The sequence below is a fragment of the Terrapene carolina genome, unplaced genomic scaffold, assembly GCF_002925995.2.
Source record: "Terrapene carolina triunguis isolate 2854851 unplaced genomic scaffold, T_m_triunguis-2.0 Scaffold211, whole genome shotgun sequence".
NCBI classification, from domain to species: domain Eukaryota; kingdom Metazoa; phylum Chordata; order Testudines; family Emydidae; genus Terrapene; species Terrapene triunguis.
The window spans coordinates 27,230,117-27,243,586 of NW_020664562.1; the positions used below are offsets into that span (position 1 = coordinate 27,230,117).

Sequence of the window (13,470 nt, forward strand, 5' to 3'; positions counted from 1 at the left end):
GAGGGAGTTGTTTGCTTTACACTAATATTTAACACTAAGTCCTGCAACTTTTTATCAGAGTTTATTAAAACATTTATTCTTAAACAGAACATTGCTAGCATCTGCTATGGGTACATGGAAACCTTTTTGTGCTCTTCCTGAGTGACTCAATGATAAACCAATAGCTTAATAAAAATCACTTTCTGTCAAAGACATAATGGTTCAATATGTGTAGCTGTGGATATTAGCTGCATCCATAGAAACAAACTGATAAGAGATTGAGTTTCAGTATTGTAGAGAACATTATTATTTGTTCACTATTATAACCCAGACTGAGGACATTGTACAGTATTGATAACATGTTGCTGTTTGATGTTAAAAGATTTTGCCATATGCTTTTGTTTTTTACTTAAGTAAGTTTTTGGGTGTGAGCATTTTTTCCTCCTTAACAGAAGACATTGTAAAACATCTCATTCTTTTCATGCCGGTTATCTGAGTAGCACTACTTAGTGCTCTGTAATGAGTAATATGTCACAGTGTGGCCATGATTTTACTTCTAGGTTGTAGGCCTGTACCGATTATGTGGTTCAGCAGCAGTCAAGAAAGAGCTTCGAGAGGCGTTTGAGAGGGATAGCAAGGCTGTTACTCTCTGTGAAAACCAATACCCAGATATTAATGTGATAACAGGTAATGCACTTACTTTTGTTTTTAATATATAACCATGAGAAATCTTTATCTAAATAAAGAAAATTGTGCTTTAAAATGACTCATTGGAGAGTCACACAGACAATCCATTAGCTACACTTCATTTTGCTGAACAAGAAAGGGAAGATGAATCCTAACTTTTGTCATGTAAAAATGAGATGTGCCAGTGATAGAGAAACAGTGTAATGAGTTCTGGATAGAGGTTTGAAGTGAATGGAGGTCTCCGTGGTGTGCCAAACCTTTAAGACTATTTATTCTTTGTATTGTGATAGCTCCTGGGAGACTTAGTCATGACCAGTATCCCATTGGGCTAGATGCTGTACAAACATAGAACAAAAACTCAGTCCCTGCTCCCAATATCCTATAATCTTAAGAGGAGACAGCATGTGGATATAGCCAAACGCGAGAGTACAAAGAAACTTGTCTTATTTACGAGTTTAGGCCCCAGTCCTTGTGCTAATTTTACAAATAATTCCATTGGCTTCAATGGGACTACTCACAATACAGAAAGTTAAGCACGTCCATAAGGCCTTGTAGAATTGGGTCCTTAGAGCCAGATCCTGCTCCCATTTAAGCCAATAGCAAAACTTCCATTGACTTATGTGGGAGCTAGATTAGTGAATAGTGCATAGAAATTCAAGGTGTGCAGTGGGAAAATAATTATCCATTAACCTGATCATATGCATACTTTTTTTGTTGGTCATTTATAGAAAATTAATTTGGGGCTGATTTTATCTAAAGTCTTATCTGTCTGTGTAGTTCATATTCCTGTCACTCAGTGGGATTACTGGTAAGGGTTTGGAGAATTGAGACAATTTTTATGATGAGAGTCTTAGTTTGAATAGCCTTCTGGAAATAAACCAGAATGTTTTGTGGTATATACTGTGCATTTCACCTGTAACATTTAGTAGTAGGAATCTTTGTTTTTTTTAAAAGATGGAATAATTTTATGACTAACCTTTGTTTACATAACAAATATTAATAATCTATTTTCAAGCTTCATGGTATAAATTGATTGCCTGCAGAAATTGGAATGGAATTTTTCCTTAATATACATTCAGGGCTTGAAAATTTACTCAGCATGTGGTAGCCCTGGTGCAAATTTTGCTGGGCTACAACATCCTCTGTCACTTGTAAAGAAATAACAGTTGTGTTATTTAATTGTTTGTACTTTAATTTCCAACATAGTGTCAGTCAACTTTCTATTTTATGCATATTTAAAAAAAGTAACTTACTGCTAAGGATGGGTGAGTAGAAGAAAAACTTTATGAGCAGATTTTATGCAATTAATTTTACGGTGTTTGCTAAATAATATCTTTGCAGAATAGAATTTGACCAACCCTATTTACTGTTTACTTGGCTAGTTTCATTGTTGGCTTTTGCCAGTTACTGGCTACTCCCAGAGGCAGGATACTGGATTTAATTATATATTCTTTATTTTGAAAGGTTGCACAATGAGCACTCATCAAGCTGTTTTAAAATATTCTTTGATTTAACTTCTTTTAATAAATTCACAAGAAAAAAGTGATGATAATTCTTAGGACCAGTTTCTTTCAACAAGAGTTTGTTATGGTCCTGTGTTGCTCTTGATCATTGTAAGCAAGCACTGGAAATGCAGATGACTGTTGTTGCTTAGGTTTGTGAATTAACTCATAGAAACAAGACTTTAATTATGTCAAACATCAGAAACCAACAGCTTACTAGTGGGCTGTAACTAAGTAATGGCCAAACAGATGTACTGCTAAGACAAGTTTTGGCTCAATAAAAAATTGAAATAGCATCTCGCACCTTAATATAAAACCTCATATACTATAAACCTTCAGCAATTACAGAAGCAATTCAGACACATGGAAGACTTATGAAACAGGTCATATCCACACCCAGAAAAACTAGTAATATTTCTAGAGTTGCCAACCCTCCAGGATTGTCCTGGAGTCTACAGGAATTAAAGATTAATCTTTAATTAAAGATTATGTCATGTGATGAAATTACGAGGAATATGTCCAACCAAAATTGACAACCCTAAATATTTCATAGCATTCCAGTTACCTGTGCACCTCACTACTTCAAGTATTTCTTATAATTGATTTAAGCTTAGGTTTGACCTGGGATAGTGCTAAGTGTAGAAAGAAAGCCCTGGTGTTGCAGCTGCACCAGTCTGGTCCTTCCAGCACAATCCCACAATACTGTGGATAAATACAAAAGATCACTTTAATTTTGCAAAATACATTGGTGCATGCTTTTGTTGTTGTTAAGCTACATCTGTTTGAATGTGCAGGGTCTCCTGTACTCCTGACTTCTTGTTTTGAACTACTGCAGCTTCTTAATTTTTTGCATTTGACTTTTATTTTTATAAGGTGTAAGGCATACAGTTTTGATATCTCTGTTTTTAAGGAAGAATCAGATATGCTTCTTTATACGTTATAACATGTATGCTGCTTTGTTTCTGAAGAAAAAGCATATTTTAAGGAATCGCATTTTAAAAATTATTTGCTACAGCACTGCCTCTTCAACTGTGCAGTTCTGAGACTCACGATGCACTGGTTCTCTAACAGTTGGCAGGGTTGCTGTATGTGTCTGCACACTGAACTAGTTACCTTCCGCAAACTGTAGCCAGTTCTATCATTGGTTACAATCTAAACAGTTCAGTCTTTGATGAACCTCTAATGCCTGCTGACATATCAGAGGCATCATGCATACTTTTCCATCCTTATTTGTAAGTATCTGTTAGTGCATATTTCACCTACATTATCTCTTTGTTGATGAACAGGTTTCTTAATAAGCCAAATCATGTGTTCCCTAAAATATGAATAATCATAAATCTTAGCTCTTTTTGAAGACTAGTGCTTTATGTGGGCCCATATTGAAATTTGAGGAGCACTGTTGTTTTCAAAACATTATGAAGATATTTTCTTTTGACTGTTCCCCAAAGCCTAAGGAATGAACATTTAATGATTAAGTTTGACTGAGAAATGCTCTTGAGGCTGGCACTGGCTTACACGCAATTAAATGCGCTCGTGGCTCAAAATAAAATGGGCTGCCAGTTTTAGGAACTAGCCAGTAGTAATGTTGTTGCATCATGTCTGCTTCCATCCATGTGAATTCACATCTCTGAGTAAAGCATGTAATACAGTTAACAGTTCAGTGGATCAGAAAAATGAGAAATTAATGAAGTGGATGGTGGTTTCTGCTTGCTGTCTAAATTTGTTCTGTGTGGTGAGTGGTTGTGTGAAGGAGAAAGCAGCAGTGAGCTGGCAGTCAGGAGAGCATAGCTTAGATTCATAAAAATAACTGCAGCCTCTTACAGGGCTAATTTAGCAAAGGGAACAGCAAAAGGATTGAGAGGTCAAAGGGCACTCCATGGCTCAAAACTATTCTGTTATTCAGGAAGTAAGAGAAAGTTATCTTGGGGGATGGGGGGAGGGGGAGAGGTTGGTCCCGTGACTATGGACTATTGTATTAGGTGAATTGAAAAATCCTATTTCTTTTGTTTTTTACAGTGCAAATATTTGTAATCAAAAATAAATATAAAGTGAGCACTGTACATTTTGTGTTCTGTGTTGTAATTGAAATCAATATATTTGAAAATGTAGAAAACATCCAAAAATATTTAAATAAATGGCATTCAGTTCTTGTTTAACAGTGCGATTAATCGCGATTAATTTTTTAATTGCTTGACAGCACACACACACACACACACACACACACACACACACACACACATATATATATATATATATATATATATATATAAAAAAACAGGAATATATAACAGCCTTGCTTTTTGAAGAGGACCATGCAATAAAAAAGCTGTCATCTGAATCTTGAGATGGATCCTTGAAAGGACACGTGTTTACAAATTTAAAGGAAGAGTAAAAATTTTGATTTAAATATATGTTGGGTTGAATAGTGTGTACTGAGTGTGCATGATATAACATTTCTTTCAGTTGGGAAGTGTGCACTTAAACTTAGATGCATGTCTGAGGAATGCACACCAATTTAGCATGTCTGTGGGTAAGAGCCTGCTCCTGTTGATGTCAATTTTGAAATTCACATTGGTTTCAACAGGAGCAGAACTTGGCTTCAAGTGTGGACTGTTTGTCTCAAGGAGTTTATAATCTTTTCAAACTGAAAAGCTCCAGATTCCCCCACCCCCTTTTTCCTCTGCCCTTTCTTTCTTTTCTTACTTCTTTCTTATTTATAGGCTTTAAAAACCTCAGAGAGTTAATGTTAAAAACTATTAATGCCCTGATAAAGTTATACAGCGAAAGCTGGAACAAATCAGCTGTGCTTTCAATGGCAGCGTTAATTTGGCCATGTTGCACTAATCAGAAAAGTAGGACTAGGAAATAGTACATTTGTGTAATGGGGGGCGAGTTAATGTTGCTCCTGGAATCTTTGCTTCCACTTTTTCTGACTTGCTACAATTTTGACTGTTCTTTCGTAAAATTGTTTCAATGCAGTACATTTTCCTTTTTTACTTTTCTTTCAAAGAAATAAGAACAAAGATTGATAATAGTTGTAATAGTTATATTCCACATATGAAGACCATCTAAGGAGGAAAAACTAAATCTCCCCACTCTCTGTATTTATGCGAAATTAATTTTTAACAAAATATTTAGTGACACAGTTTACTTTACAGCTGGCTCATAGAGCAGGCTTTGCATTGAGATTTGTAACAACTCTGGCTTTGTTAAAGAACACAAAAGTGATGTATTTCTGTCCTGGTTTGGGGAGTGACATGTCCTATGTTTGGCAGATACTTAAAATTATACCTCTCTATTTCCTGCTTCCAGTTCTCTCATGCCAGGTGCTGCCACTAATCAAAGTGGAGGCTGCATTTATTAGGTTAATTATGGTAACATTTTATGAAAAGGAGTTTTAGCTAAAATGTTTATAATAGGTTTAACTGAGCTGTATTTTAATTAAAGTGGTTGTTTGCATGATATACTGTGCTTGGACATTTTGTAGCACAGAGAGTGATTTTTTTTTAATTAGTTTTTTTAAATGAGAGTGGTAAAAGAGGTAGGGTGGAGAGAGAGGTAAAACCTACACATCTTTAGGTGGTTTTTTTGTTTTTGTAATACTGTGGGTTTTTTTTTTTTTTTTTTTTTGCTTCTAGATACCAGGTGTGTGTTTGTCGTTTCCAAAAGTGGCTATGATTAGTGCTCTTGTGTTTTCTGTAAGCAATTGAAATAATACTCATCCTGAAGTATTAGCCAGGAGTTTAGACCTGTTTACAAAAATTTGCAAATGCTGAGGTTAACTCCCCGCACCCACTCCCCCGCTGCCCTTGCCCTCGATTCTATTTTAGACAGACGGCGAGGCTCATAGAGAAGCACGTATAGTGAAATGCTTCCTGGCTGTTAGCATCCCACAGAATCACATTTCTCTTCTCCTTTTCCTCCTCCCTCTCTACCCCAATCCTTTCCAAAATTACTTTTATAAATGGTCATCTGCATGTCCTGCGTGGTCTTGGCTACACTTGCAAGTTAGAGCTCATTAAAGCAGCCCCAAGCGCCCTAAGTCCCGATGTGTCCACACTGACAAGGCACGTAGAGTGTCTGTACTCTGCAGCTGGAGCGCTCCTGGTAATCCACCTCCATGAGAAGAATAAAGCTTGCTACGCCCTGGCTGAAACGCCCGGGCGTCAGTGTGGGCGAGGTGTTGCATTACTGTGCTGTGACTGGCCTCCGGAAACGTCCCATAATCCCCTGAAGTCAAGTGGTCACTCTTCTCGTGGTTTTGAAATCGTCTGCAGGCATGCAGAGAGATCCCCTTTCAAAGCTCCGTTTCTGACAGCCGGCATGCTTATCTGCTCCAGGACAAAGCAAACCATTAGTGTGGAATGCTGTTGTGGTGTGGGGGTGGGGGCGGGGAGTCTATGCTGCTGTCTGAACTTACAAGGCAGCATGCTAACACTCTCAGCCCCCCAAAACACAGTTTCTCTCCCCCCACATACACACTCCACCCCCCATTTGAAAAGCATGTTGCAGCCACTTGCTGGGATAGCTACCACAATGCACTGCTCTTTGTGGCGTTGCAAGAGCTGTAATGTGGCCATGCCAGTGCGCTTGCAGCTGACAGTGTAAACACATGGCAGAGTTTTCCCTACTGCGGTCTCCAAAGGTTGGTATAACTCTCAGCACTCTACATCTGCAAGTGTAGCCATGCCCTTAACGTTGGGACTATAGCAATAATTCTTTACTAGTTAGTGTTTTCTGGGATCAAGAAAATTTGCAGAAGTAGGTCCTTGCATTCATTGCTGCAAATGTCTGTGGGCTTGTCTACACTTCAATGTTGTCGACAACTTTTGTCTTTCACAGGTACTTAAAAAAGCCCTCCCGCGAAAGACAAAAGTTTTGCCGACGCAAGTGGCAGTGTGAACGTGGCTTTGTTGGCAGGAGCGCTCTTCTGCCGACAAAGGTAATGCCGGTCGCAGGGCTGGAAGTATTTTGGTGGCAAAAGTGCTAACAAAATATCAGAGAGCGTTCACACACTCTGACTTTTAGCGACAAGGCTGTGTTGACACAGCCTTGTTGCTAAAAGCTGCTTAGTGTAGACAAGCCCTGTGATCTTGATACATTCTTATGTTTAGTGAGAGTTGCAGGAGTTCTGCACTTCTTGGGCTTGGACATATAGTTGCCAAAGAGGTGATGAGTGGAAATGTCGATGAATGGGAATGGCTGCTGTAGCCGTATCATTCTGTGACCATTGATGTACTTATTGACTAGTGCAGCAGCTGTAAATGCTCCAGGTGGAGTGGGACGTTGGGTGGGGTTGATGTTTTTGTTTTAGGGATACGGATACAGCAGCCATTCCCATTCATCGACATTTCCACTCATCACTTCTTTGGCATCTATATGTCCAAGCCCAAGAAGTGCAGAACTCCTGCAACTCTCACTAAACATAAGAATGTATCAAGATCACAGGGCTTGTAAGTTGGAGAATGTCACTTCGGGATCCTGCCATTTACAAGAAGTAGGGGAGGAGCAGAAAAGAAGCTGCTAGTAGCCTTCCCACACATCTGCTGTCTCAGGAAAGGGAAGGGAGAGTTACAGTAACTAGGAATGACCCCACCCAACGTCCCACTTTCTAACCACCTGGAGCATTTACAGCTGCTGCACTAGTCAATAAGTAGATCAATGGTCACAGAATGATACGGCTACACCAAAGCCTAGTGACACATGGCTTCATGTGTGCCTGATGATTAATTCCTTTCCTATTCATCTCATTGTTTCTTATTATGGTTTATAAAATATGCCTGATTGCCAAGTATCACTAGAAGGTCATGCTCTGTGTATTAACACTAATCCAAAGCAGAAAAGAATTTTAAACTAGTATGAATTGCGTATGACAAGTTTTGGTGGAATGCATTTGTGACCTGTTAGAACTGGAGAGATTTTTATCATGGAGAAGAAAAATGCTCTCATGTTAGCAGTCATTACTGCACCTACTGTGCGCAACATAGGCAGTTTCTAAAGTGCTCTGTATACTGGCAGTGCAAAAATAGAGGAAGGATAGTTCAATGGATGGGGACTGGCTTGGGAGACCTGGGTTTAATTCTTGCCCTGCCACAAACTTCCTGGGCAAATCACTGAGGCTATGTGTACACTGCAACCACAGGCTGTGATTTAACCTAGCTAGCCACCTGGGTAATTACCCAGGGTTCCGGACAGGGCTGTACAGCCCATGCTAAAGTCTGGGATGCTGCAGCTTCATCTATTCCGCATCTGTATTTTCCTACCTCTCAGGGATGTTGTGAAGATATCTTCATTTAAAGATTGCGAAGAGCTTAGATCAGGGGTGGGCAAACTTTTTGGCCTGAGGGCCACATCTGGGAATAGAAATTGTATGGCGGGCCATGATTGCTCACAAAACTGGGGTTGCGGTACGGGAGGGGGTCAGGGCTCTGGTTGGGGATGCAGGCTCTGGGGTGGTGCCAGAAATGAGGAGTTCAGAGTGCGGGAGGGGGCTCCAGGCTGGGGCAGGAGAGTTAGGTGCAGGGCAGGGGGTGTGGGCTCTGGGGTGGGGCTGGGGATGAGGAGTTTGGGGTGCAGGAGAGTGCTCCAGGCTGGGATCGAGGGATTCAGAGTGTAGGACGGGGATCAGGGCTGGGGCAGGGGGTTGGGGCGCAGGGAGAGGCTCAGGGGTGCAGGCTTACCTCAAGTGGTAAGTGTGCAGCGCTGACCTCAAGTGGCTCCCAGAAGTAGTGGAATGTCCCCCCTCCAGCTCCAATGCCGAGGCGTGGCCAGATGGCTCTGCGCACGGCCAGGCAGCTCTGCATGCTTCCCTGTCCGCAGGCACTGCCCCTGCAGCTCCCATTGGCTGCTGTTCCTGGCTAATGGGAGCTGTGGGGGCAGTGCTTGGCACTGGGGTAGCGTGCAGAGCGGAGGGCCCTGGCTGCCTCTAAGCGTAGGAGCTGGGGGGAGAGGGAGCATGCTGCTACTTCTGGGAGCTGCGTGGCGCAGCCCTCAACTCTGCTCCCCGGCTGGCACGGGGCAAGCCCTAGACCCTGCTCTCCAGCAGGAGCTCAAGGGCCAGATTAAAACAGCTGGTGGGCTGGATCCAACTCGCAGGCCGTAGTTTGCCCGCACCTGGCTTAGATACTACAGTAAATATAAAAGAGAGAGGTCTGCGGTAAGTCTAGTACTAATAGTGCTATAAGCATACTTGAAAAGGTTTCCAGAGCCCCAAAATATTATGAAGTAATGAAATACCATCATCGGGCAATGACACTCCCAGTAATTCAAGCCCTTGGGAGCTCCCCAAATAATATGATTTTAGTCTATTCTTATTTCCTCCCTGCAAATGTAAGATGTAGAAAACAGCCTGTCCAATCCTCTTATAGGAGGAGTGCAGGTTATGTGCCTTACCACTCCCAAGAAATTTTGTAATGTGAGAGTCTGCAGCTTGTTAAATGCATCTGTTCCTGTCTCTTTTGTGAAGGTGTCCTCAAGGATTATCTAAGAGAGCTGCCCTCTCCCCTGATAACTAAGCAGTTGTATGAAACAGTGTTAGATGCTATGGTGAAAAATCCCTTGAAAATGACAGCAAGCGGTTGTGAAAATGACCCAAGTGACTCTGAGCATACGGTGGCCCTTCTTGATTGTCTGCCAGATGTTGAAAAGGTGAGTACTATTGGACAGCTAAAATGATAATAAATCGCCAGTTGCAGAAAGGGAAGGAACTCTTTTTATTAGACTATACATAAATGCCTCTGAGTTCTTATGTTTTCTATTTGTAACCCAAATACCCACTTGATAGATAACACTTTCAAGCTGTCTTTTACTTTAGGGTCTGTATTGCTGGGTTTAACTTGTACTTTGTGTGTTTTACCTCTTCCGGTGTACAAAACGGAATTAAAAATGGCATGGGTATTTTTTAAAATTGTTAAAAGGGAGATCCTGACTATGAGCTGTATTAAAGTCCCATCACCATTTTTGTTATCCTGGGTATCCTAGCCAATGCTTACCTGAGTAACTGCATTCTTCTCCTCTAAACATGTGAGATAGGACTATAAGCTACCATATGTTGTAGTGTAATAGCTGCCGTGTTCCATCCAAGAGAATACTGCAAACAGCATATCCTGGACAGGCAAAGTGAACCCTGTATATAGATTGTGGAGTGCTGTGGGAGGATTCAGTCTGAAAGGCACTCTGTAAATCCCTCTTGCTGAATTATTATTATTATTATTAACAACAGTGCAATAAAACTTTAACCTGGTTTAATGTTGGCATAAATAGATTTTACAAGAGCAAAAGTTAAAGGTTATTAACAGAAAAACTAAAGAATGAGAACTGACTTGATTGTTTAATGTGTGTACTGTAAAGGGACAAGCAAATTGCTTTTATGCAAAGTAGAACATAGTAAATGTTTAACTTTTAGCCAGCAAATGTGCTTGTGTTAAGTATTTTATTACCTTAATTTAAAAGATGAATTAATGTTCCTTTAAGAAATTTTTATTGATTTGATTGCCAGCTGTTTGTTGGTTTTTCACTTTTGTGTTGAAAAGTGCCCAGAATTCAGGATGGATGCTTCAGTAATAAATAAAATAATCCCATGGACAGCAGCTAGTCTGTGTTGCAGAAATGAATGCTCATTCTCCATCGAGGAGGACTGCATTTGAGGTGGTGAAAGGAGCAGGTCCTGCTTTTGTGTTTGTACATCTGTTCTGTTCTCTGATAGTTCAAAGGCTGCTTAACTTCTTGGTCCTACTGTTTAACACATAACATTACAGTGCCATTGCTCTCAGAGGTGCACATCCTATGGCAGGGGTGGCCGAGCCGCATGCGGCTCTTTTATAGTTAGAGTGCAGCTCACAGAGGCCCTCCATATACCTTCCCCCATTCTCCACCTACCTCACTGGGGTGGGGGGGAAGCTTGTGGCTTCTGCCCTGCGGTGTGTTGGTGGGGCTTCAGCCCCACGGGGCATGACTGCCAGGGCTCAAGGCTTCAGCCCCGACACTCCCCTCCCTGCGGGCTGAAGCCTGAGCCACGGCAGGCACACCCAGCTCTCAAACTTCTGAAGATTATCGTATGCGTCTCGGAGGGTTAGTAAGTTTGACCACCCTGTCCTATGAGTATGTGATGTATTGCCTGAGGTACCAATCTCTCTTCCTGACGATCTGTGTTCTTCAGGAGAGATTAAAGGAGCAGCCTTGAACATTTTGAGCAGATACTAACTCCTCATTGGGGTGTTTATGGGGTTGCACATTCATAAACAAAGCCCTTTTCTTCAAGATTACAACTATTCCTAGAAGTTGCCCTTCTAACTAAGGGGTGTAGTACATAGGACTTGAGTGTCCATGGCTGACAATCCAGCAGTTTTAAAGAATTCTCAATTCATGTAGGCCCAGATTCGGCCATCTATAACGCATGTTGAGTAGTATTGTATTCTTCTAGTCCCACTTTGTTTAGTGGAACTACCACTGGGGTAAGGAGCTAGACAATATGAGTAAAAGCACCAGAATCTAGTCCTTAAAGTTAAATGAAAGACACTGCCCCTTTGCAAAAGAATCTTTGGAAGCTAAGCATTTTGAATGCTGAAAAAGACATAATTCTAATAAGTCATTTCCACTTAAGGCAGACTTGGGTGGCCAGAAAACTGGATAGAGGCCAATTTTTATTTTTACCAAGCCAGACTGACTTCTTGTGTCCCTGCTTCTTCTTCAGTTTCTTTCCTTTCTCTGGTGTCCTCTTTTCACTGTAAGAAAATCTATACACATAGATCAGAGGTCATGTAAGAGAGAAATTTTTTACCCAAGACATCTGTCTTAACCAGCCTGCACTGTAATGGAGTCCAATACAACTTGATGTTCAGTGCTTAGATACTGCAGTGATTGTGTTATAGGATATGTGACAAGCACCCTTGAAAATAGCACTGTTAAACAACAGCCATGGGATGATAACAGACTGTATTTTTGCTGTATCTAGTTACCTGAAACTTAACTCTTCATTTTAGGCAACCCTAAAGATGCTGCTGGATCACCTGAAATTGGTGGCGTCTTATCATGAAGTAAATAAGATGACGTGCCAGAATTTAGCTGTGTGTTTTGGGCCTGTCTTACTGAGCCAGAGGCAGGAGACCTCAAACCATAATAACAGAGTCTTTACAGATTCAGAAGAGCTTGCTAGTGCCCTGGACTTCAAAAAACACATAGAAGTTCTTCATTATTTGCTCCAGCTATGGCCAGGTAATAAAGTTTATGAAAAAATTCTGTCTGATGAGAAAGCAACGTCGTCAGATCCTAAAATATAACCAAATCTTTTACTGTGTGACTATAGAGTGTGGTTTACAGGGTATACAAACGGTATTGGGACTCTTCTCAGTTATAGCAGCAAAGAGTCCTGTGGCACCTTATAGACTAACAGGCGTATTGGAGCATGGGCTTTCGTGGGTGAATACCCACTTCTTCGGAAGAACTTCTTCGCATCCGAAGAAGTGGGTATTCACCCACGAAAGCTCATGCTCCAATACTTCTGTTAGTCTATAAGGTGCCGCAGGACTCTTTGCTGCTTTTACAGATCCAGACTAACACTGCTACCCCTCTGATACTTCTCAGTTATAGGTTAATATGTCACAACATACAACTTGGTGATTAAAGAGACCACAGTAATTTTATTATCTATTATATCCAACTGTTGTTTTATTAAAATGTATCATTTAGTGGGAGATCCTGTGCTTTGGTGATCTCTCTACCAAATGAAAATGACAAGATTTAAAAGTGCACATACAAAAAGCTGTTTTAGTGCCTTTTGTGTAGTGTTCTCAAGCAACTGTGACAATAAAAATAGACAAAAGGCCAAAAACCTCACCTAATGGGGTAATGCTCCTACACATGACCTAACTCAGGTTTCTGCTGTGTTTGGCATTTTACCGACTTTGGCCTGAACAGGTATAGATTCTTATGGTTTTATGGGTTCTTAAATTGCATGGACAGACCTGCTGAATTATTGTTATTTGTATTACAGTAGTGGCTAGAAGACCCAGACAGAATTTGAGACTCCATCTGTACAACTATGTAGCAGAAGGCTTTGGGGAGATAGGTAATGAGCCAGTTTCTGAGAGGTGCAGGGCACCCATAACTCCCATTCACTTCATTGCGGGTTTCATGTGCTTAGCAGCTCTTGGGAACAGGCTCTAGTAGAAGGGAAGTGAAACTTCGATATTTTTAATGAACCTGCCAGAATGCAAGTGAAGGTCATAGTTCTGTTCAGATCTGTGCTTCAGAGGTAGAAGGATGTTGCCAACTTCTCATTTCCTAAGGTATTCAGAGACCTGAT

The 13,470-nt window shown here is 40.9% G+C and overlaps 1 protein-coding gene across 2 annotated transcripts in view; it reads left to right on the forward strand.

Annotated features, from left to right (window-relative positions):
• Positions 1-13,470, forward strand: part of LOC113405012 (rho GTPase-activating protein SYDE2-like) — a 51,038-nt gene that overhangs the window by 30,690 nt on the left and 6,878 nt on the right. For both annotated transcript variants that reach the window (XM_026655851.2, XM_026655852.2), the window contains exons 4-6: positions 540-666; positions 9,634-9,815; positions 12,149-12,380. In XM_026655851.2, coding sequence (XP_026511636.1) covers positions 540-666; positions 9,634-9,815; positions 12,149-12,380 — 541 coding nt within the window. The remainder of the gene's footprint in view (positions 1-539; positions 667-9,633; positions 9,816-12,148; positions 12,381-13,470) is intronic.